The sequence below is a fragment of the Ochlerotatus camptorhynchus genome, unplaced genomic scaffold (genome assembly GCF_037179485.1).
Source record: "Ochlerotatus camptorhynchus isolate MF236.1 unplaced genomic scaffold, CSIRO-AGI_Acam_v1.1 ptg000231l, whole genome shotgun sequence".
Lineage (NCBI taxonomy): Eukaryota > Metazoa > Arthropoda > Insecta > Diptera > Culicidae > Ochlerotatus > Ochlerotatus camptorhynchus.
Window position 1 is genome coordinate 277,245 of NW_027040721.1, and position 20,667 is coordinate 297,911.

General features: G+C 41.3%; 2 protein-coding genes across 2 annotated transcripts; one reads left to right on the forward strand and one right to left on the reverse strand.

Moving 5' to 3' along the window:
- Nucleotides 1-447: 447 nt before the first annotated feature.
- Pex12 (peroxin 12) lies at nt 448-1,875 on the reverse strand. Its single transcript, XM_065225537.1, has 4 exons — nt 1,713-1,875; nt 1,154-1,647; nt 863-1,084; nt 448-798 (listed from the first exon to the last, which is right to left on the reverse strand). The coding sequence occupies exons 1-4, from the start codon at nt 1,830-1,832 to the stop codon at nt 678-680; spliced, it is 957 nt and encodes a 318-aa protein (XP_065081609.1). The 5' UTR covers nt 1,833-1,875; the 3' UTR covers nt 448-677.
- A 1,392-nt stretch (nt 1,876-3,267) lies between these two features.
- LOC135704116 (alcohol dehydrogenase class-3-like) lies at nt 3,268-5,039 on the forward strand. Its single transcript, XM_065225538.1, has 3 exons — nt 3,268-3,337; nt 3,420-3,475; nt 3,839-5,039. The coding sequence occupies exons 2-3, from the start codon at nt 3,455-3,457 to the stop codon at nt 4,949-4,951; spliced, it is 1,134 nt and encodes a 377-aa protein (XP_065081610.1). The 5' UTR covers nt 3,268-3,337; nt 3,420-3,454; the 3' UTR covers nt 4,952-5,039.
- Nucleotides 5,040-20,667: the final 15,628 nt, after the last annotated feature.

The window sequence follows — 20,667 nt, forward strand, 5'->3', positions numbered from 1 at the left end:
TAAGGTAACATTTTTCCTGCGCCTTGGTCAGATAGCGTATAGGGTGTTGTGCCAATTTGGTCGTGGCACATTTCGAGTATGAGAGAGTGGTTGCAGTTTGCTCAAAAGTGCCTGTGAAATTTTCGCTCCACAGTGCTGAAAATACGGAAAATCCCTGTAAATGTATTTACATGGCCGTGGGGATACAAAGAGAATTGTTGGTAATATCAGAACGTAGGAATCAAATCCGGATGCATTTTGCACCGACCTTTATCGGGGCATATTTTCGGTACGGTTAGGTCGCTTTTTTCCCAATGGTCTTGTCACTATAAATATTGGAACACACTTTGTTCCTATTTGATACGTTGCGAGCTATAGGCTAGTACTCGGGCTAGTATGTATAGTTTTCTTTCATTTTATTTGTTTGTAGTTTACGAAAACCTAAATCCAAGATACAACAATGTTAGGTCAGTCTTTATTATTGTATGGGATCCAAAAATGTTCAACAATTTTTTAGAATACCAATCACCTGAACTAACGATCAGCCTCCATTGCTCCAGCACCATTTTGTGTTTGTTATTGGTATACTGCCGATATTCCCATAACAGTTCAATGTTAATAGGAATTCCACAGGACGTGCGTGCTACTATTATGCGAATAGCGGCAGTATAATACTACCTACATCAATTTCTGGGTTGTTAATCATCTGCGTCGTCAAATATTCTCACAAGATCATTCACAGTCGCTGGATATTTTGTAACCGGACATTTATTTTCTTTCTGCAAATGTGTAACAATACAACGGTAGCAGTAGACGTACCTGTTAAGAGGGAAGACAATATTAGTTATTAAATAAATACTAGAAATGCGTCAAGGATAACAACCCAGAAACGGAAATCGCCGTTGGAATCAACCACCTCTGAAGACAGATCGGACAAATGTCTTTGTATTTCTGACTGTTGAGATCACTCGGTGGAGCCTTAGGAATCGGAAGCTTAGAAAGGTCACCCATGTTAGCTTCATTTTGCCACCATTCGATGAACTGTAGGAAAAACGCGGACAACTCCAACGCCCTCAGCAGAGCAGTGCTCAACATTGTAGCTAGTCTGGAAGTAGGTCATACTATTATATTTTGTTCCTATCACATCTTGCAATGTTTTGATAAAACAACTTACTTGACCTGACCTCCGAAAAGATCCCTGATGGTCCACGACTCCGCTTCTTCTGCCAAGTAGGTTAAAGTCAGATTTAAACCCCTCAGCACAGGTGAATGCGTAGGACTGATTCCAGCCAAGTAGGTGATGTATTGGACTAGTTTAATGCTTTCGAAACATGCTTTGAGGTATGGAATGACTTGAACCAACAGAAGCTTGTTCTGCGATAAAATCCTACCATTTTCATAATCATCTTTCCATTGTTGTAAGTGTTGCTCGATCTTGTGATGTAGATATGGAGCTACAACCAAGAAAATCAACGACCAGCGTTGACCAGTACGATCTAAGTTTTGGGTTCGCAAAGAAATGCGCGTTAGTCCGTAGAAAACTTCGGACAGTGATCCTCCTTTGTGGCGAAGATAGTAACTTTGAACGACCCAATTGAATACCAAGTAAGCTTCATCGTAATACCTTATAAGACTGCCGAAAGTTCTGGGCTTGATAGTGGCTAGAAACTGAGGAAACATGGTTTTATTATGAAGAACTAATTGCTTTCACATAATCTTCATTTGGTACTTACGTTAGCAACTCTTTTCAGCGCAGGATAGAACGTTGTATTTAAAGAATCTGCTGCTACTACTTCAAATATCGACGGCCGAGCTTCTATATTTTGTGTTATGTGCGCTCCTTTTGCTGCCATAATTGTGTTACAATTGTGTACTTCTAGTGTTCGATTAATTTTGCTATTACTTATGTTTAGCATGAGCCTATATTCTAAATTGTCAAGCACTATGCCAATGTTTACAAGATGTTATTCATTGTGTATTGTTGATTATGATCCGTTTCGGAAACAATTGCCGCAACTTATTTACTGCGTCAATCACTACAAAAAAAATCGTTGAAATAGCTACACACAGGTGACGGTGCCTCTGGTAGGATAACTGTCAGGCATAGCAGCTCCTGTCGTTTCGTAACATGGACTATTATTAAAACAAGTTACAACTCTGTAGTTCGAACAAGATGTAACTTTGATGACATTGTGATATTTCAATACAAAGCTTTTGTAAACAATCCATTCTCTAGATGATTTCTAAAAATTAAAGAGTCGCCCCCGTAAACCAACATGTCATAATATGTTGGTTTTGTGGGGGTGTATTGAATTCCTAGAAATCGTCGAGAGAAGTAGTTGTTTACAAAAGTGATGCAGGGTTCACTATAAAGAGGCCCATTTTGCACCGTTAGTGAGGTGAGGTGACTAGCTGTTACTACTCAATGAGGTACAGCTCATTGGTTACTACTGAGGTGACAAAAGTCCTGTGAGGATTTACACAGAGAGTCACCTCACTAGTGACAGCGAATCACCTCACCTGTCGCGGGGCAAAATTGGCGTTGACGGCACCGTCGAAAAATTATCTCTTCTTGCAAAGATTGACAGTTTCTTATGGGATTTTTTGGGGGATTGAAAGGATAGTACACAGTCCGCAATGATTCACGCACAGTCTGACGTTTGCTTATGGATTTTACCATAGGAGTAAAGAGCTATAGAGTCGCCGTCAACACCAATAGACCTCAATATTGCGTGCGTGATTTCCTTTTTTTGTGTGATAGCTCAATACTCATAAAGCCATCCATATTATTTACTTTAGGTAGCTTCAAGCTTTACGGATATTGCTTCGGTTTTTGCTTCTTTTCATGCACGCGCATGTACCTAATGCAATTTACTCTGGGAGTAAGAAGAATGGGTAGATTTGAATTCGCGTCGCATTGTATAATGCTATTGATAAAAAATGTTTCAGACTCTTCTCACTGATGGAAACCTCCATTGGAAGATGTTCGAATGTGTATGGGAATAACAATCCAACTTTAAAACTTGTATACTACCTATCTCCAGCTATTTGAATATTTTTTTTGGTGTCTCTTTTTACCACAGAAAAACAAGAATACCAAAACTGACGCAACCAAGTTAGTGGTGCTAGTTCAATATATCAGCATTTTTCGATGATTCCTTAATGTAAGGCACACATCGGGTTAAAACTGTTCGACACATCCCAAATGTGAGCAGATCTATTATAATGGGGTTTAACATTCGAACGCAAAGTTGTGTTATTGCTTCGTAATAATATTCCCCTTCCTTTTGGCCTGTTTTGTGTGGTTTTGCACACGACACTGAGTTCGGTTTTGCCGGTACAACAGTTATCAACTACAGTGAGTTTGCTAACCATAGGTAGTTTTTTTTGTCCTTTATCTCGTTTTTTTTTTTAATCAAGAAGATTCATTTTTATTCCAGACTCCCGAATAATCAGTTTATTAAATCGTGCAACAATGAGCAGTACAGCTGGACAGGTTAGTACTAATATATAAATTTGAAGCAATGTGAATTTATCGTTTTTCTTTGTGATGTGATAATGTAACGTAACATGATTGATACGCGGTGGTGCTCAAGGTGTTTTTTTTTGTGAATCTTACGCTTTCATGTATTATCAAACATTTTCTCTAATTTACATTATCGTCATGGCTAGCAATTAACATAAAGTTCCCATATTATCGTATTCGAAATTTGAATCAAGACCTGAGACCATCTGCCCTTGATCATGGACGCATATTAATTTGTTCCTGATTGCTTTGAAATAATTCGTTTCTATTCAGTGATTTCACGCAAGTTTTTTTTTATCGTAGCAAGTTATAATCACCTAAATGATTTTGCAGGTAATCTCATGCAAAGCAGCCGTCGCTTGGGAGCCGAAGAAACCACTCTCGATCGAAACGATTGAAGTTGCGCCCCCAAAGGCTGGCGAGGTACGTGTGAAGATTACGGCCTCTGGTGTGTGTCATACGGATGCATACACATTGGATGGTCATGATTCTGAGGGCATTTTTCCGGTTATTCTTGGCCATGAAGGTGCAGGCATCGTAGAGAGCGTTGGCGAAGGTGTTACGAAATTCAAGCCCGGAGACCATGTAATTCCACTGTACATTCCACAGTGCTTCGAGTGTAAGTTTTGCAAGAGTCCTAAGACCAACCTTTGCCCAAAGATTCGTGCAACTCAAGGAAAGGGCGTATTGCCGGATGGTACATCTCGATTCACTTGCAAAGGAAAAAATGTGTTCCATTTTATGGGTACTTCAACCTTCTCTGAGTACACTGTCGTTGCGGAAATCTCTCTATGTAAGATCGATGCGGCGGCGCCATTAGAGAAGGTTTGTCTGTTGGGATGTGGCATTCCGACAGGGTACGGAGCAGCTCTTAATACAGCGAAAGTTGAAGAAGGAAGCAGCTGTGCCATCTGGGGACTGGGAGCGGTTGGATTAGCAGCAGCTATGGGTTGCAAGGCTGCCGGAGCAACCAGAATAATTGGAGTCGATATCAATCCAAACAAATTCAAATTAGGCGAACAATTTGGTTGCACAGAGTTCGTCAATCCCAAAGATTACGATAAGCCAATTCAACAGGTGCTGATTGAAAAGACCGACGGTGGACTGGATTACACTTTCGAATGTGTCGGCAATGTGTTGACCATGCGTGCCGCTCTTGAATCATGCTCCCGTGGATGGGGTGTTTCGGTTATTATCGGAGTGGCTGAGTCTGGACGTGACATTTCAACCCGTCCGTTCCAGTTGGTTACTGGTAGGACGTGGAAGGGAACCGCTTTCGGCGGATGGAAGAGTGTTGAAAGTGTTCCGAAGCTAGTGACTAGCTACATGGATAAAAAATTAATGGTGGATGAATTTATCACTCATACTATGTCGGTTGATAAGATCAACGAAGCGTTTACTCTTATGCACGAAGGTAAAAGCATTCGATCGGTTGTTAATTTCTAAGTATTTCAAACACTGCATTTTGTTCTATTTTCGTGGTGGTAAAATTATTTATCTAATTTGTTGGGTTTATAATAAAAAATAACTCGTAAATATACGAGTATTATCTACACACATTATCTATAAGTATTATCTACATACAGCAAACATTTATCTCGAAAGAAATTATCCGAACTCCTTTTGTATATTTTTTGCTTTTTTGAGCGCTAACGAGTTTTAACAGTCTTAATAAAAAGCAGAAACACAAATCAGGGGAACAACTGAATTTTCGTTTTAATTTTCCAGTTCTTGTTCCCCCTTATTCGAATGTTTCCTGGCTTTTGAAATCATGTTTGTAGCCAACAATTTAAATTTGTTGTACCTAATAATATTTAAATGCTTCTTTCGATTTGATTGTAAATATATTCGAATTTTCCGCAAATTTTTCATAATTAGAAATTTAATAAACGGCCCAACAAAAATTAAATCAAAAAGGATTTTATTTAAGCAACATGATTTTAAAACCAGATATTTTTCCTAAGATTTTAAACAAACGCTAGTCTAATAAGCTTTTCAAACCATATGAAATTTATTGAACCCCAATACATTTTGACGCTTCTATTTGCATGTATTCATACAGATACAGTCATCTGAGATGTCTGTACAAATTATTAAAAAGTTTCCTAATATCTAGTTCGGACCAACTAATTTTGAAGTTTTAAAATTCATATAACGCATTTTTTAACACGCTGCGCTCAAAATAATCTCCTTTGCTCAGGTCAGCAAAAATTATGCTATGTTCAGTCTACGGTTATAACTTGTTATAAGGCTGCCTTGATGAATATACGTCATTCCCCGGAATACTTTGTTTTGATGATGATGATGATGATGATAGCGGTCTACCACTTATTTTAGCACGGAAACTAGTCCAATAGCTGTGGGCTCTCCTCATTGTTGAACTTGATCAAGCTTTATAACGTCTGATTGTCGTCAGCAAATCGCTGTATGAAGGGCCAAAAACGAATAAATGCATTGATTGGTAATTCGTCTATCACCCGGAGATGAACCAGACCAGGGCTGGAAGCCTTCTTAATAAAGATAATTAAAAAATCGTCTATGCATTTCCTTGGGACAGTTAAGAATCTCCTTCCAACAACTTGATCAGCCAATTGGTCAGAAAACGAGCCATTCAACAGGAAGATGCGCAATGAATGGGGAAAATAGCCCACCCTTTATTCACGAAATGTTAGCAACAGGGAGTTGACATCTTCACTCTCCCCATCCAAATCGCTTCAATTGGGTGTCCTGATGGTTCCTCCTCATCCCGAAGTTTTGATATTGATAATATGTAATATAATAATCAGATAATTCGATTCAATTGAAATCTACCGAAAATAAATGAGGCTAAGTTGATTCTTAACATAGAAGCGTAGGTGCATAGCTAATGGATAAGAGAAAGGAGAGTCAAAGGAGTTGACATGCAGAATTAGATGTCGTCGAGATTGAATGCGCATGTTTAATTATCGTTGATCCATTTACCTATCATATAAATTTGCATTTCATCTAGTTAAGATTATTGTCAACAAAACATACTTTTCGATGAAGATGGTGCTACCCGAGGGGGGCGACACATCTAAATCTCAATACTAGATGTTCAAAAAATTTCACACTAGCGAATCAATCTTCGAAAACTCTTCTTTCAGTTCTCGCATCTACTTGCATCTTTTTACAGGAAATCTTCAGAATCGCCATTAATCTTCTTTCTATCTATTCAGCCTGCACGCAGCTAGCCACAGCAAAACACAATCTTTCCTGCAACGTAGATAGAGTCGTCCCCCTCGGTGCTACCTATTTTACCTTTTATGTGATAGGGTAGAGAACTACTTCGGCCTAATCGCCCAGTTTGGACCTATCGAGCAAATACAATACAAATAAATCCATGATTTCAGAGTTAAAAAATCAATTATGCGTTTGGTACGATACTTTAGTTAATAAGCTACCGAACGAAGTCAATGAGAACGCATGGTATGAAGGTTTGCACCCATTATTCCCAAAAACAAAAAAAGCGCTCCGACCGAATCAATTTTTATCTTCATCCGATAGGCCGTAGTGAATTCATTGGCGTTTCAATGGTGTTTCAATGCGTTAGGCCGAGTTTAGAATCCGTAGGCCGAGTTTGGCGTCAAGAAGCAGTGTTAGACCTCTGACAATATCTCAAAGATTGGTTTCTCTTTATCAAATCTTACGGTACATACGGAAAGGTAAATAAATGTGGAAGCCATAAGTAATAATAACATTTTGTTTGGTGCTTAACTGCGCTAGATTAAGAAAGACTAAGTGCGGGTTGTGCTTAATAGGCCGGAAATGGGGTAGTTAACCCTACCAATTATCAAAGAAGCCAACCTTGAAGCGTAGACCAGGTCCATCAACAATACACTCGTTCCGAGAAGGGGCTCTATGGTACCACTCATTAGGGTTACCAAATCAAAAACTTGAAAAGGAGGACACTTCATTTGAAGTTTGGAGATAACGGAGGACAATGTTTGCTTTTCTTAACATTAAAGGATGACAATGAGTGTTTATCAAACGGGTTATTAATATGTGCGCTTTCACAAAATTCATGATTTTCAAAAATTCAATTGATATTGTTAATAGGTAGCAGTCGTTATCAATTCAATTCAGCTTCTCGTTATACTTTTGAAATGTGCATCAAAAGGAATTTATAAGCTACTTATTAATTTTACCATTCATTCAGCATAGAACTTTAAACCAAAACCTAAAATACCATAGAACCAGAATGTCGAAATCGAACACATGTTGGATTCAATCTACGGCTGTGTTCCATTTGGTGAATTTTCACTTACATTTTAAAGATAGGAAATTTTCAAATAACCCTGGTCTTGCAGCTGACTTATTTCTGACAGACAAATAATCCATTTGGATAAACACCTTCTCGAAAATTAACCAATAAATTTTCGAACTGTAAAAATTAAGTTGAAATTCTCCAATTGGATAACAATCTGAGGCTGTGTTCATTAGGCGAAATTTCCCTTAAATTTGACTCTTCGAAAATAAATTATAATGTTCGAAAATCCCTCTGTTGTTCATCGTCCAATTTTCGAGAAATAGTTTGTCAAAATTGATTCCTAGTATGTCAGAAATAAGTCTGCTAGAATGGGGAGTATATTTAAAAAAATTCCATCTGTCAAATTTAAGAGAAAATTCACCAAATATGCCACAGGCTAAATTTAGGGCTGTTGACAGCTATACTACCCATAATCGCATATCAGTCCCATCTTTGCTTGATTTCCTATCCATATGGGACTGATATGCGATTATGGGCAGTATAGTATACTGCTAATCCCACTATCGAATGGCATTTGCTAGATAAGACGAGGTTGCGACATAATTAAACAAACATGCCCTACAACAACGCTCTTTGAAAACAATTTTATAAATATGTTACTGGAAAAAAATGCAAGGACTCAAAAGGAGGACATTTTCAGGAAAAAGGATTATGCAGAAAAATTATTGAAAAAGGAGGACATGTCCTACCACTCATACTGTATATTAAACTTCTTCTTCTTCAGATTCTGTCACCACCAGAATGAACGGTCGGTAGGCCGTCCCTTATTTTCAGAAATTCGACCAATATGTAAATTCAACCTCTTAAAATATTCGTTTTGGTTTGAAAACAAACATATATAAATTTGAAGTTCGTACGTTAATGTTTAGAGGTCGCTAATCAGCCCTAAAGGAATGGTAGTGTAAGCTACCCCCCATGCCATGGTGAGCACGCCTCGGAGCACGCTACCTTGGTGTTCACTCCATAGGAATCACTATGAAGCCATGGTAAAAACCATGAAAAGATACTCGCACACGTATTCTGAACGTGAACATAAAACAGTATGTTACATAGTCACTCTTCTTCCAAGAAAATGTAAGAGTGTAAATGAAAGCTCTCTCTTTCTCTCTCCAAAAATGGGATAACACCAACAATCAATACGAAACTAACGATTTTAAATTGGCTCACTACTTGACTAGCCTATTGGTCCCAAGCAAACGATTAATGTACCCCATTCTAGTCGAAATTCTAGTACTACACAATGTTTGTTTTGATTTGCTATGAAAATTTGACAGATAAAATGAGGGGTTAGTGGATTTTCCTATGTTTCGAGGGGTGAATAGATTAGCTTGGGACCGATGATAGTACCAGAGCTGAGCCAAAAAGTTGAGCACGTTTTTTTGGGACCTTCTAGTCTTAGGTAACTCTATGATAACACTGTCACAAACGAAGTGACAGACGGAGCGGCTCGAAAACTTTGGTGACTAACCTGCTATTTCAATTTTTCAGTGTACCACATGGCAACACCACTACTACTGGATTGTAGACAGGGCAACACTACTACTGGATTGTTCTAGCATTTTCACCAAATGTATTAGAATGTTTTGGTTCTATCTCTTTCACTCTACTCAAAACTGATATGCATAAAAATATGACAAAATGATACACTCTTTGCACACGGTCAAAGAATCATTGTACACAAAATCAACTTTGTTCAAATCAAAACAAAAAAACTAACCCATCTGGTGGATGATGGCACTAGCTTCCAAGAAAATTCTATTACAGTGAACCACATTATTTTAATGGATTTCTTCGCCAGTTAGTCGTCTGTCACTTCGTTTGTGACACTGTCATGCGTTGAATTTAGCGATAAACGTAAAAAAAATCAAGTAATTCTCTGCTCTCTCTCTCTCTCTCTCTCTCTCTCTCTCTCTCTCTCTATCTATCTATCTATCTCTCTCTCTCTCTCTCTCTCTCTCTCTCTCTCTCTCTCTCTCTCTCTCTCTCTCTCTCTCTCTCTCTCTCTCTCTCTCTCTCTCTCTCTCTCTCTCTCTCTCTCTCTCTCTCCCACCCCGAGCGAAACACAACGTGTTTGAAGGACCTGCAGTGCATTCGGGCGCTTTTCCACAGCGTGGTTGAGAGCTACCATAACGGGGAGCCGACTGCTATTTTAGTTACTCGTATGGCAACCCCCCGTTACGGTTGCTGCGCTATGATGAGGGCTGCTAAAATGAGTTTAGCAGCGCACCGTTACGGTTGCCCTGAGAAGCGCGTTACCAAATTTTGCAGCGCGATAGCAGCAACAATCAATACGAAACTAACGATTTTAAATTGGCTCACCACTTTAGTAGCCTATTGGTCCCAAGCAAACGATTAACGTACCCTATTCTAGTTGAAATTCTATTACTACACTATGTTTGTTTTGATTCGCTATGAAAGTTTGACAGATAACATCAGGGGTGTGTGGAATCATGCAGAACATGCAGGGGTGAGTGAAATAGCTTGGGACTGCTTGGGACCGTTGTTCTGGTACTGAGTGAGCCAAAAATAATAATGATTTTCTTCGGGACCCAGTGGTCTTAGAGTTACCTCTATGATAGCAGCGCGGGAGAAAGGTTGCTATTCGTAGAATTGTCAAAATGCTCACTACCGGTACGGACTACGCCGAGTAAATTGATAACCGCGATAGCAGCGACCGGTGTGGAGAAGAGTGAGTAAACTAAAATGAGAGCGCTGTGCGCTGTTAAAATAGTCACGCAAATTACAACGACCGTTACGGTTGCTCTGAGTAGGAACGTTAACAACCTTGCCCCCGTAACGTCACCCTATGCTTAAACTGTCTCATGTTTGGACGCGGGACCTACAACTGCCACATGCCTCATCGCTGCCACGAATGTGACAAGAAGCACGCACCTGAAGCATGCGACATGATGGAAAACGCCGGGGCAAAATGGCCTCCACGCGGAACCAGCCGGGTCGGAAAAAGGTTCCGGCACGTAATGAGCAGAATTTCCCTGCCATTAGCCAACGGCGTCCGGTTCCGGTTCTTCCGCTCAACAACCGTTTGGCTGCTGCTGCATCGGTCCCGCCGGCATCGCTGCCAAACCCTTCGGCTAATCCAAGCCGTCAGTCCTATGTAGCAACGGTTACGTCCCATCCCCCAGGACTACCGTGGCGTCGAGATGACGCCCCACGATCGAACGAAAACGAAGAGCTTGCTCGCTCAAGAGCAGTGTTGGAAAAGTTCGCGATATTTCACGAAGTTCTCCAAGGGAAAAGTTCGCGAGTCATAGTGATTTTTTGCGAACTTTTCCATCACTGCTCAAGAGCAAGAACATCGAGTTCGTTCACTTCCTTAAGAAACATCGACATTGCCGTCATTACTGAAACTCATCTGAAACCGGAGGTAAACGTCTACCTTTCCGACTGCCGGTTTCTAAGACTTGATCCCAGCTCCCAGCTCCCATTGCTGGCTCCCAGTGGCCATTGCTGTAAGGAGAAACTGATTGATGAATAAAGACGTTTTTCTCGAAAGTGGTTACACTGGATGTTTTTTTTTTATGATTGTCTTTTGTTTTCAATTTCGTTAGTAAAAATATTAATAAAATAAAACCCATTTAATAATAATTTTTATTTCGTGAATATAATAAGAGAAGCTATAGCATGTTTGCCACATCGGATTGCTGTTTGCCTGTGTTGGAAGAGCTAATTCTTCGGAACCGATCGATTGCGATGGGAATGTATCTCGTTGGTTGTGTGATTCCGGAGGCGTCTGTGGGCTGCTGTGGAAGAGGTTGAAATAATTACGAGACTTGAATAGTCTATAGATATACCTACCAGCTTACCTTACCATAGGTCGATTGATTGACAGCGGATTGACCTGGTGCAGTCGAGAAATACAAACCAGTTTCTCCGCAACTTGCGGAGTTCTACCAGCATACACTGCTTTTTGTACTTGACGATGCTTGCTGCTGAGAAAGAACCAGTTGAAGAGGGAGTACATTGAGTTTAAGACAGCGGAACTGTACCTGTTTTGATCCTGGGTGCAAGATACCGGTCGGAAATCGAAGTACGATTGACGCACCGACACTATTGAGTATCTTTGTAGTGGTTTGAAGAATCGATGGTGCTTTACAGATTATTTTCACTAAAACTGCTGATTGAGACATTATTATTATTTACATAGTGAAATACAAAAAAAAATTAAATACTACGTTTTCTATTGTTGTTGGTGGGCTGATAATAGAAGGAAAATCATAATTATAAGTTGTTTATTATTATTATTATTATTACTACAAACATTTTAACCTTGAACTTACCTGCGACGAAGTTGGTCAATGATGGCCACAGTGCATGCAAAAAATAAATTGACGCCGCACTTTTGTTGAAAAATGGTTTTCTCCGAAAATGTCTAAATTTTCGGCACTTTTCTGCTATTAATTTTAACCACTTTATGCCAGCTCGAACAATTTCTAAAAGTGGTTAAAAAATAGTCATCTACACAGAAAAAAAGTTGTTGAATATTACATCGAAGACAACAAATCAAGAAGACTGGCAACTCTTCCATTTTCTCATAGGAACGCTATTAGACAGGTACAATCGCGTCATCTGCCGCTCAAAGGTAAACGCTTCGAACGAATTTGATAGCAAAGATTACATCCTCAGAAGAAGGATTTGTGTATTTGCTCATTTTTCTATGCGTTGCTTCCACCTTCACTCAAGCGCAGCGCTATTGTATCTGTCGCTTGGATTCTGGCAAAGTTGCCAGTCTTCTTGATGTGTTGTCTTCGATTACATCCAAACTGCTGCAACCAGGTCAATCCATCGGTTGTGTAATATAACATGTGTACATCGATTTTGCGAACAAAATTACATCCATTGATGTAATATTGTATCTGCTTTTTGCTATTGAATCATTATTTCATACATCAGCTTAAATTATATTGATCGATATTAAATTTTTTTTGCTGTTTATGTAAGACTCGTTTTTCCGTGCTGGGCAACGATTGTTCGTCAAGGGGGGGAGGTGGCTGTCAAATACGAACAATCGTCGCGTACCTCGCATAACTGGTTACAAACGTAAACAAGCCATACAAGAATGATCAGTAGGCTGATTTGACAACACGTCCCCCCCAGTTGTTCGTATTTGACAGTCACCTCCCCTAATAAAAAAATTACCACACGCGAACGATAACCACAATAGTTGAACTATTCCAGCAATTGTTTGGATGATACCCCGAACACGTCGTTGAGCAAATTAACCATAACATTTTTATTAGGGTCCCCTCCAGTGCAATGACGTTTATATGAGGTCCGGGCCAACACGCAGCTTGCTGGTGTTAGAAGCAAAAAGGTAGTAAACATTGCTGAGCACTCAAATGACAACGTCACTCTACCATAACATTGCACACTGCGAACAGTGTGATTTAAGTCACTTCCAACAGATGTTTCGTGTAAAATATAAACATTGCAATGAAATACGAACACCATTAAACATTAGCACATTTCACTAACACCAATAAGCCTGTTGGCCCGGATCCTACACAGTAATATATATATATAGAAAGGATATTGGCCCCACACTCATTAAATAAATCACATATCCAGTGGAAAATATTCATGTGAATTTCACATAACTTTCATGTGATCCCATAATTGAAAATTGCACCACTAAATCACATGAACCTTATGTGTCCAATGAAATCTATATGATTATTCACATAGCATTTATTATGCTATGTGATATTCAGATGAAAATCATTAATTTTATTATTGGAAAAATATTGTGTGTTCCTAATAGAAACTATGTGAAAACTTTTTTCAGTGCAGTGTTCGACTAAATTTTGAGTTGTTGCGAGTTATACCGTGAATATCTCGGTGAATCAAGAGCAAATTTTCATTATGTCGTAAGTAACATTCGCACCAATCCGAGAAAAATAAAGTTTTGTTTTGATGACCGAAAATTTATTCCTATTTCCAATTAAACACATATAATCCCATAGTGATAGCAATGTTTAACATATTTAGCCGGGTTTTAATCATACAAATGCAAATCGCTAGCTTTCATGCTAAAAAATACTGGTTTTTGAGTAAAATGTTATTATACGTCGTTTGGTGGCCCCTATTGTTACTTAAGTCAAAGTGTATTTACCAGGATATTCGGGAGAATTATCAATTACGTCTCTTTACGTGCAGCCCATTCATCATTTTAGGACCACCGAAATCATCTTAGCAACAAACAGTTCGATTTATTCACTTTAATAATGAGAAAGCGAAACGACGAACGTACACTTTTCACGGGTTTATCAGCGCTGTTACTTAAGTCAAACGGCATCTCCATAGAAATTGGGTGACTTAAGTAACATCGAAAACTATTTTGATCGGAAGGTGTTTACGTCAAAAAGCAATTTGACTGGTAAATAAATTTAAAAATGGGATTTGATCCTATATTCGGACAGTATATCAAGAGCAAATTTTCATTACGTCGAATGTAACAAAGGTAAACAAAGTCGAGCTATCAGTGTCAATCGATGCTCCTACTATTACACTATATACTGTCCGAATATAGGATCACATTCCATTTTTAAATTTATTTACCAGTCGAATTGCTTTTTGACGTATGTAATCACCTTCCGATCAAAATAGTTTTCGATGTTACTTAAGTCACCCGATTTCTATGGAGATGCCGTCTGCCTTAAGTAACAGCACTGAGAAACCCGTGAAAAGTGTACTTTCGTCGTTTCGCTTTCTCATTATTAAAGTGAATAAATCGAACTGTTTGTTGCTAAGATGATTTCGGTGGTCCTAAAATGATGAATGGGCTGCACGTAAGGAGACGTAATTCAAGAGCAAATTTTCATTATGTCGTAAGTAACATTCGCACCAATCCGAGAAAAATAAAGTTTTGTTTTGATGACCGAAAAGTTATTCCTATTTCCAAGTAAACACATATAATCTCATAGTGATAGCAATGTTTAACATATTTAGCAGGGTTTTAATCATACAAATGCAAATCGCTAGCTTTCATGCTAAGAAATACTGGTTTTTGAGTCAAAAGTTATTATACGTCGTTTGGTGGCCCCTATTGTTACTTAAGTCAAAGTGTATTTACCAGGATATTCGGGAGAATTATCAATTACGTCTCCTTACGTGCAGCCCATTCATCATTTTAGGACTACCGAAATCATCTTAGCAGCAAACAGTTCGATTTATTCACTTTAATAATGAGAAAGCGAAACGACGAACGTACAATTTTCACGGGTTTCGCAGCGCTGTTACTTTTTTTTTTTTTTTTTTTTTATAATCCATTTATTTGTCAAGGCTCAAATGCGTTAGCTTTGCGGAGCCGAATATTTTTACATAATTGTGTGTGAATATCATTTTCTTACAACTAATGTTAGTAGAACGGGGGCCGATTACTCGCGGTTTACTCGAGATTAGGGATTACATTTATTTATCATTTGGAGGGAGGACAAGGGAAAGCATTTTGAACTAATTTAAAACTTAAACGTAAAGGATGACTAAAACACAAAACACTAAACACATAAATCAACAGCTTTAAGAAAGTCGTAAATAAGCTTCATAAAGTCGATATCACGGCAAGCCAAGACGTCTCTAATTGGCTTAAAGGGTTGTTTTCCTCGGACCCTAAGGGAATCACACAGAACGGATCTCGCCTCATGATGCAAGGAGCAGGACCAAACAACATGCTCGATGTCGTGATAACCGTTTCCACAGGTGCACAAGTTGCTGTCGGCAAGCGTAATACGGAAGAGGTGGGCGTTTAACGAACAGTGATTGGACATGAGCCTGGACATTACACGAATAAAATCACGACTCATATCCAACCCTTTGAACCAGGGTTTGATCGACACCTGTGGGACAATAGAATGTAGCCATCTTCCCAGATCACCATCATTCCACTTTTGTTGCCAGTTGGCGAGGACTTGCTGACGAGAAATCGTGAAAAATTCGTGGTAGGCGATTTGTCGCTCGTAAATATCGCCTTCCATAGCGCCCACCTTGGCCAGCGAGTCCGCTTTCTCATTGCCCGGGATAGAGCAATGAGAAGGGACCCATACCAAGGTGATGACATGTGAGCTGTTTGATAAAGCACTCAATGACGATCGTATTTCCTGGAGGAAATACGCCGAGTGCTTCATCGGCCTCATTGAACGCATAGCCTCCAGGGAGCTTAGGCTATCCGTAAAAATGAAATATTGGTCAGGTGGAAGTGAGGCAATACGCTCTAACGTGTACGATATAGCTGCTAGTTCAGCAACGTATACCGAACACGGCTTTTGAAGCTTGTATGAGGCGCTATGAAGATCGTGGAATACTCCAAAACCAGTGGACGCATTTATCACCGACCCATCTGTGAAAAATCTCTTCTCGGTGGGGACGTGGCGGTATTTGTTCGCAAAAATAGTTGGGACAATCAGGGCACGGTGAGGCTCTGGAATTCCTTGAATCTCCTGCCTCATTGTGAGATCAAATCTCACGGAAGAACCACTGAAATGATGGGAGACAGCGCGATTGGGGTTGAACGGGGAGGGGCCGATGTCCAGAGTCATGTACTCGTAGTACAAGCTCATGAATCGTGTTTGAGGATTCCGCTCTAGCAGCTTCTCAAAGTTTTCGATCACCAGCGGGTTCATGACTTCACAGCGGATGAGGAACCGGAACGATAAATCCGCAAAACGATTTGTTAAGGGGAGGACGCCCGCAAGAACTTCAAGACTCATGGTATGCGTCGATTGCATACAACCTAGCGCGATTCGAATGCAACGATATTGAATCCTTTGGAGCTTCAATATGTGCGTCCCCGCCGCCGATTGAAAGCAAAAGCTACCGTACTCCAAAATCGAGAGAATGGTGGTCTTGTAGAGTCTTATCAGATCTTCCGGATGGGCTCCCCATGAAGTGCCGGTAATGGAACGAAGGAAATTGATTCGCTGTTGGCATCTCTGCCTCAGATACGCTATGTGTTTTCCCCAAGTGCACTTGGAATCGAACCAGACACCTAAATACTTAAACGACATGCTGTGAGTGATTGTTCTACCCATAAGTTGAAGCTGAAACTGTGCTGGATAAAGCTTCCTAGAAAAAACAACCATCTCTGTTTTCTCCGGAGAGAATTCGATACCCAGATTCATTGCCCAAGTAGACAAATTATCCAAGGTATCTTGCAATGGTCCTTGCAGGTCCGGTGCTGTTGGTCCAACCATGGAAACCACGCCGTCATCTGCAAGCTGCCTTAGCGTGCAATTTTCGGCCAGACATTCATCAATGTCTTTGACATAGAAGTTGTACAGGAGGGGACTTAAACATGAGCCTTGTGGAAGACCCATGTAGCTGATTCGTGCAATTTCCGTGTTGCCATGAGAGAAGCTCATTCGTTTCTCGGACAACAAATTAAACAGGAAATTGTTGATAATCGGAGAAAGCCCACTCGCATGGAGTTTGTCCGAAAGGATGTCGATGCAAACAGAATCAAACGCCCCTTTAATGTCCAAGAAAACTGAACCCATCTGCTGTTTTTCAGCATAGGCTAATTGGATTTCAGTTGAAAGCAACGCAAGGCAGTCGTTCGTCCCTTTGCCCCTACGGAATCCAAATTGCGTATCTGAGAGTAAGCCATTCACCTCGACCCACTTGTCCAGACGAAGAAGAATCATTTTTTCTAACAGCTTCCGAATACACGACAGCATCGCGATGGGACGGTACGAATTATGATCCGAAGCGGGTTTACCGGGCTTCTGGATGGCGATAACTCTCACTTGTCTCCAATCATCCGGAACAACGTTGAGCTCAAGGAATCGATTGAACAAGTTCAACAATCGCCTCTTTGTGACTTCTGGGAGGTTCTTGAGCAGGTTGAACTTGATTCGATCAATTCCCGGAGCTGAGTTATTGCATGAAAGAAGAGCAATTGAGAATTCTACCATCGAAAACGGGGAGTCCATGTCATCGTTTTCCAGCGGCGGATCGCGAGTGTTGCATCGGACCGGAACCGAATCGGGACAAACCTTACGCGCGAAGTCGAAAATCCACTTGTTAGAGTACTCCTTGCCCTCGTTGACCGACGATGCCGCGTTACGCATTCTCCTGCCGACATTCCAGAGCGTTTGCATGGAAGTCTCTCGCGATAGCCCTTCGACGAACCGACGCCAGTAACCGCGTTTTTTGGCCCTGACCAAGCTCTTAAACTTTTCCTCTAGCTCCGTATACCGCTCAAAGTATTCGCGGGAACCGTATTTACGAAACTGTTTAAACGCGGTAGACTTCTCTTTATTCACGTCGGTGCATTCCTGGTCCCACCACACAGTGGGAGGACGTTTGCGAATGGTAGTGCCAGGAACAGGCTTCGTTTGTGCTTGAAGCGCGCAATCCACTATGAGCCGCGATAGGAAGGAGTACTCATCCAACGGAGAGAGAACGTCGACCGATTCTGAACCGTCACGGACCGCGTTCGCGTATTCTTCCCAATTGATGTTTCTCGTGAGATCGTACGCGATGTTGATTGGACACTGTGAAGATGAACCGTTGGAAATCGAAATTTTGATGGGCAAATGATCACTACCATAGGGGTCTTGGATTACCTCCCACATGCAATCCAATGATAGTGAGTTCGAACAGAGTGACAAGTCTAGTCTGCTCTCTCTTGCTGGAGGTTTGGCTATTCGAGTTACTTCACCGGTGTTTAGAATGGTCATATTGAAATCGTCGCATAGGTCATAGATGATGGTTGAGCGGTTGTCATCGTACAGCTCTCCCCAGCCTGTACCGTGGGAATTAAAATCCCCTAAGATCAACCGCGGCTCAGGTAGCACTGAGCAGATGTCAGATAGCGCTCGCCGAGAAACAGCCGTTCTCGGAGGGATGTATAACGAGGTAATACTGAAGGTTTTACCTCTAATATTCACCTGACATGCGACAATTTCAATACCTGACACTGGAGGAAGGTCGATTCTGTAGAATGAGTGTTGTTTGTTGACCCCTAGGAGCACCCCACCGTACGAATCTGCACGATCGAGACGGATAATGTTGTAGTCGTGAAGAGAAAGGTTAACATCTGGAGAGAGCCATGTTTCGCAGAGAGCAAACGCATCACAGTGTATGTTATGCAGTAAAAATTTGAATATGTCTAGTTTTGGTAAAATGCTTCTACAATTCCATTGAAGGAGAGATACCGTATCATTTTTTGGAAAATTATCCATCGAAGGATACGAATGAAGCAAGGAGGGGCCACTTGGAAGCAAATTGCTTCAGAAAAGGTTTCACGATTGGAAGCATCATGTTAATGATGCTCCGAAGAGGGTCAGTGATGTTGAACAGATCGAGAATGCTGTCCACAATTCCAGAAAGCGTGAACATGGCGTTCTGCTGTTCTGGTTGCAAAACTGGGACATCTGGGGTTTTAGATGTTCCCCGAAGCCCCGGAAATTCTTTGTCATAATCGACAGGCTTAAAACCCGGTGGATTGGGTTTCGGTTTATTTCCGTGACCTCTTGATTTATCCAAGTGGGCTTGGGAGTCAGTTTTTTTAGTTTTCTGCGAGTCATTCTTGGATCGCTTCCTTGAAGGACCTTTGAAAACAAAAGGACTTCCGTCATTGCCCTCTGAGTCAGTGTCGTCCTCGTCAACTGGGAGAAGATTGAACGGATTATTGTTTTCTTTTTCCGGAGTGATTTTGGGAGGAGGATTGAAAGTCTTCAAGATCTCCGCAAAGGAACGCTGAGAGCGCGCCTTCAGAGACCGTTCAAGTTTTTTTCCTTGCTGTTTATACTTCGGGCAATCTGCGAGAGGATGCGGAGGTGCCAAACAATAAACACATTTAGGAGGAGCACCACAAGCACCCTCCGCATGCTTCTCGCCGCACTGATCGCATCGTGGCTTATTGCCGCAGAAGGCGGCGGTGTGGCCTAATTGTTTGCACTTGGTGCAGTTCATCACCCTTGGTATAAACAACCGCACAGGAAGTCGAACCCTCCCAATTCGGACGTAATCTGGCAGAGTCGATCCGGAGAAAGTCACTCGAAACGAGTCAGTCAGCGAATAGATTTTTTTTGTCCCGTCGAGGGATGCTGACTGCATTTGGGTGCAGTCAAGAATCTTGACTTCTGGAAGAACGGGGTTCTTGAAGACACCAACCCCCCTCTTCAAGAAGTCATCGCAGGTCAAACTCGCTTCGGTGACCACTCCTTCGATTTCCACGTCACGACTGGGAATGTAAACGCGGTACTCTAACGTAAAAAGCTCGCAGGCAACAATCTCATTCGCCTGCTTGCGGTTACCAACAGTGACGCGCAGTTTGTCTGGCCTCACCTTCAAAATGTCGGTCACTGACGAGAAACGCTTGAATAGATCTTTTTCGATCTGGTTAACGTTAAGCGGTTTTTGTTTGGGTCGGAAAAAAACAACCCATGGGCCTGTCGAGGCGTCTGGGTATGACTTATGGCGGGGGGCAGTTTTTGTTTTCTTGGCGGGGTTAGGCGGAGTAGGGGGAGACGGTTTTGGCGGTGTGGGGGGAGAGGGATTAGGTGGGGTAGGGGGAAACGGGTTTGGTGGTGCGGGGGGTGACGGTGCTGGTGGTGTTGGTGGCGATGGATTAGGCGGGGTAGGAGGAGATGGGGTAGGCGGTACGGGCTCCGGTGCTCGTTTTCGCCTGGGCCGCTTCGGGATGGTTCCGGTGTACTTCTTCACCGTGGCTGACGTTTCCACGTCGGACAGTTCGTCTTCAGTGGGAAGGGCAGGAAGGGTATTCCCCCCGCCATCACTATTACCATCCATTGCGGGGCAACTGCCACCGCAATAGATACAAAACAACTACACACAGGGAACACACAGGGACAAGAGAAAAAAGAAGAAGAAGAAGAAAATATTTGCGTGGGAT